The 3873-nt window shown below is 48.9% G+C and overlaps 1 protein-coding gene across 3 annotated transcripts in view; it reads left to right on the forward strand.

Annotated features, from left to right (window-relative positions):
- Nucleotides 1-369: 369 nt before the first annotated feature.
- PSD3 (pleckstrin and Sec7 domain containing 3) overlaps nucleotides 370-3873 on the forward strand; it is a 119140-nt gene continuing 115636 nt past the window's right edge. Inside the window, exon 1 of one of the 3 annotated variants that reach the window (XM_021534826.4) lies at nucleotides 370-472. In XM_021534826.4, the coding sequence (XP_021390501.3) occupies nucleotides 470-472 (3 nt within the window). In that variant the 5' untranslated portion in view covers nucleotides 370-469. Of the gene's footprint in view, nucleotides 473-3625; nucleotides 3782-3873 lie in introns of those variants that run through there. The other 2 variants (XM_021534824.4, XM_021534828.3) reach the window with 2 other exon arrangements.

Raw genomic sequence — 3873 nt, forward strand, 5'->3', positions numbered from 1 at the left:
TACTATACCTGACTCTTTAAAAAAAATGAATAGAAAAAAAATACTAAACAGAAGGTTACTTTAAACTTCAAAAAAAAGCTACTTTAAACTTAAAAAAAGCCAATAGGAAGGTTACCATCTTTACACATGCTGTTTTTCTTACTCTGCACCTCAACTCCAAGTTTGCTGTTCTCCTTTGTGGTGTTGCAGCTTCTTTTCCACCTTTAATTCAGAAAAAAAAAATGGTTGTGATGGTAACTATGTTTTTCTGAGTAAAACAGAAAAAAAAATGTTTTCCCAGCTGTTTCCAGAAAATCCAGACACATGAGGAAAATCCAGTAAATTATTAACTCTGTCTTTCCATCTGTAGATAGTGGTGTTTCTGGTTAGGCTTTTAAAATGATATTATTTTTTTATATCCCTAGCTTTCTTCTCACTCAAGACAAAAGAGACTCTCTCTGATTTGAAATGCAATGTTGTGAGAAATTTTATGGTGAGTACCTGGATGATTGCTTATTGTGGTTTTCTGTCTTTTGAATAAGGAAAGATTATTTGGAAGTGAGTTTCCTGTACTGCTTCCCTGTGAGAGGAGAATAATGCGCAAGACAGCAACTTTATTGGCAAAAAATAACAGAGTTGATGCATTGGTTACTCTTTGCAGTACACTGATTTTAATAAACTCCTTTTTTTATTTTTCCTTCTTATTTATTTTCTTCATTATGGGGTGGCATAGTGAGGTAGGGTATTTTCAGCTATGAATTTTTGACCCAGACAATTTTGTCTTAGTAGAGGGGAAAAGACTGGTGCCATCTGGCTGGAACAGGCAGTGACATAGCAATGCTCAATCCATGTAGTATCCACTTAGGTGCTTCCCTGCTGATGAGAGAAAGCATCCTATGACCCGTGTTGTGACCAGAAGCAGTTTTGACCATGTATTATAGTATGCTGTATGCTCATGACTAAATTCTTTAACAATTAAGAATGCTATCTAACTGTGATATGTATCTCACAATTGCTTAGAAGGCTGCCAGGTTTTGTGTCAGCTTTTGGTGACTTTTATTTGTTTTAATATAACTACCTGGAAATTTATATCAAACATTTGGATAAAAAAAATACAGATTTCCTTCACAAATGTAGTAACCCCACCACATTTCTCTGCTAATTGCCCATTCACAGAAATGTTTTAGAATTTAATATGGCACTTCTGCAAAAAACAATGATCAGTGGTGTAAGTAACACCAGTTTGTGCCAATTTTCAGGACTCCATCACCCTCCTTTGCAGTGAAGTTAGCCAGGAGCTAGATGCCCATGTAGCAGAGGATTGCAGGACCATCCTGCCCCAGGCTGGCAAATGCTCTCCTTTTCCAGTCCTTTGGCACACAGCATATTCCTGGCAGCCAAAATGTCTGGCTGACTCAGGCCAGATGCCTGGATAAGAGAGAAAAGGTCAATTTTTTCTCAACACAAATAGGGGGGGGAAGCTCCAAACTGAGTGCAGCGGCTGCATCAGACACCTAGGTGCCCAGGGCAGGGGATGTGCCTCGCAAGGGACATCACCAGTATGATTCCAGCCCTGCTTTTGCTCGCAGCTGCCTCCTGGCCTGCAGTTGCATGACCTCAGCCTGTCAGGGAAGAGGCAGGCAGAGTGCATCAACTCCAGGCGCTGGGTGGTTCCTTTTTCCACTGCATTAGCCGTCTCAGACGTGGCACAGATGGGGAATCTGCAGCCTGTGCCCCCACACTGCCTCCCAGGGCCCCCAGGGTGTCTGACAGATGGGACAAAACCCTGGCGAGGCCAAAACATGTTTGGCGTCACAGCTGTGGCTGGGGGAGAGGGGTGAAGTCCTTCAGCACATCCCCCAGCCCTGTAGGTGAAATTCAGCCACAGCGGATGGGCATGGAGGAGCTGCATCACAGAGACCTCTTCAGGACTCTTGGGGATGGAAACACAAGTTTTCACCCACCTGTTCCCAGAGGACAGAAACAAGTGTATTGGAGTGCTGCTGAGCAGGGCAGGGGACAGGTCCTGTGCTGCTCCTGGGATGGATGGTTGAAGACAGCTTGTGGTGCTGGGGAGCAGGTGAGACGCTCAGCCATCCCCACAAGAGGGGAAAAGCAGAATGCCTTCTGAAATACAGTGTATGCCACTGACACCCAGATGACAGAAGCAGTGCAATCTGCTGCCAGGTGATATGGGTGTAAAGCAGGGGCAGTACTGTTTGGGTAAACGTGGAGCTGGAAGTGGTGAGAAATAGTGGGTTCAGTCTAAGAGAAGTAGTGCAAACTCTGCATGCCACAGTCCTGTTAGGAAGAGCATAGGGAGCTGCCGCGGGATGGAACCCCCGGACAAGATGGAAAAGCCCAGAGATGGTGCTGCTGCCCCTGTCTTACTGCCAAACAGGGAAAGCTTTAGGCCAAGGTGCTTTAAGCTTTATGCCTGGAAATACTTTTATCCTGTTGTAAATGGATTTTTTGTTCCGCTGTGGGTCTGGAGGAAAGCTGAGATTGCCCAGTGCTGGCAGGAAGGGTGGCTCTGGCACTAAGCTGTGAGGCCAGTGGGGAACAAGGCAGGGCTAGGCTGTCTCCTCAGCCACAGAGATGCTGTTGTCTGGGTGTGGCACTATTATGTCAGTGACTTCACGGTGATGCACTTCTACCACCAGCACAGTCCAAAGCCTTTCAGAAGAGCACTGCATTAGAGAACAACCTTGCCTCACCTAACACACAGGTTTTTTTACCCATGCTCAGAACGAAGCGAACATACAGTGTGTTCAGTGATTCCTGGTCCTCAGAGATTGTTCCAGAAAGCCTATCCTCAAATTTGATTAGTTAAAACCAAAGAAGTTTTCGGCTGCTGCTGAACAAAACACAGATATACTGAATTTACGGAAATTTACATCCTTCTTTATGCAGTCTGTCAGCTACTTGTGCAGTTAACTCCTCTAACTGGGCTAATGAGATTTGGGAGTATGTTCCAAAGCACAGATTTTGATAGGGAAACCCCACTTTTACTTAAAGGAACAAGGCTCAGAGGTCCTAGTTAGAGAAATTCTAATGATGTGGGTGAGTGCTCTAAAACCTGACGGTTCAAGAGAGCTTCCAGCGAACTGTGAAAAAAACACAAACTAAAGTGGAAATTCGGTTTCGAGTGTTCAGATGGGGTTACTCCAAAGACATCTGCGCTCTTCTGCTTTTCGAAGGAGAACTGCGAGAGAAAGCCCCGGGGCTGGAAAAGGCGTCTGCTTTTGTTTGTTTGTTTGGGTTTTTGGTCGGTTGTTTTTTTTTTTCCTCTCCCAGCAACCGCGAGCCGCACTGAGGGGATTTAAGAGCAGAGCACGGCATGTCCCAGCCCCCGCGGGCTTTGCTCGCGTTCCTGCCCAGCGCCGCTGCAGCGGGCACGCGGTCCGGCTTGTGCTTTTCACTCCATTGCTTTGCTAATCCTGAAATCATTCCCTCATATTTATTTATTTATTTTAAAAACCTTCTGGAGGAGCACGTGGTTCCCCCGGCTCCCCTCCCCTTCATCGCGCCCACCCCGCCCCCTGTCCCCTGCCCGCCCTGCCGGCCGCCCCGCCCCGCCGGGCCCGGCCCCGCCGCCCGGCCCGGCCCCGCCGCTCCGCGCCCACCGCGCCGGGGCCGCCGCGCTGCGCGGCTCCGCTGCGGGCCGGGCTCGGCTCGGCTCGGCTCGGCTCGGCTCGGCTCGGCACACGGCACAGCACAGCCCGGCTCCGCGCGGCCCGGCGGGAGGGCGGCTGCGATCCTCCGCGGCCGGCGATGGGAGATGGAGGGAGCCGGCGGTGCGGTAAGGGGCGGCGTATCCCCGTGCGGGTGCGGGGCTTGCCCTCACGCTGAGGCACTTTGTCCCACTTACTTCTGCATTTTTTCTTACCCCCC

This window comes from Lonchura striata, chromosome Z, assembly GCF_050655825.1.
Source record: "Lonchura striata isolate lonStrDom1 chromosome Z, ASM5065582v1, whole genome shotgun sequence".
NCBI classification, from domain to species: Eukaryota; Metazoa; Chordata; class Aves; order Passeriformes; family Estrildidae; genus Lonchura; species Lonchura striata.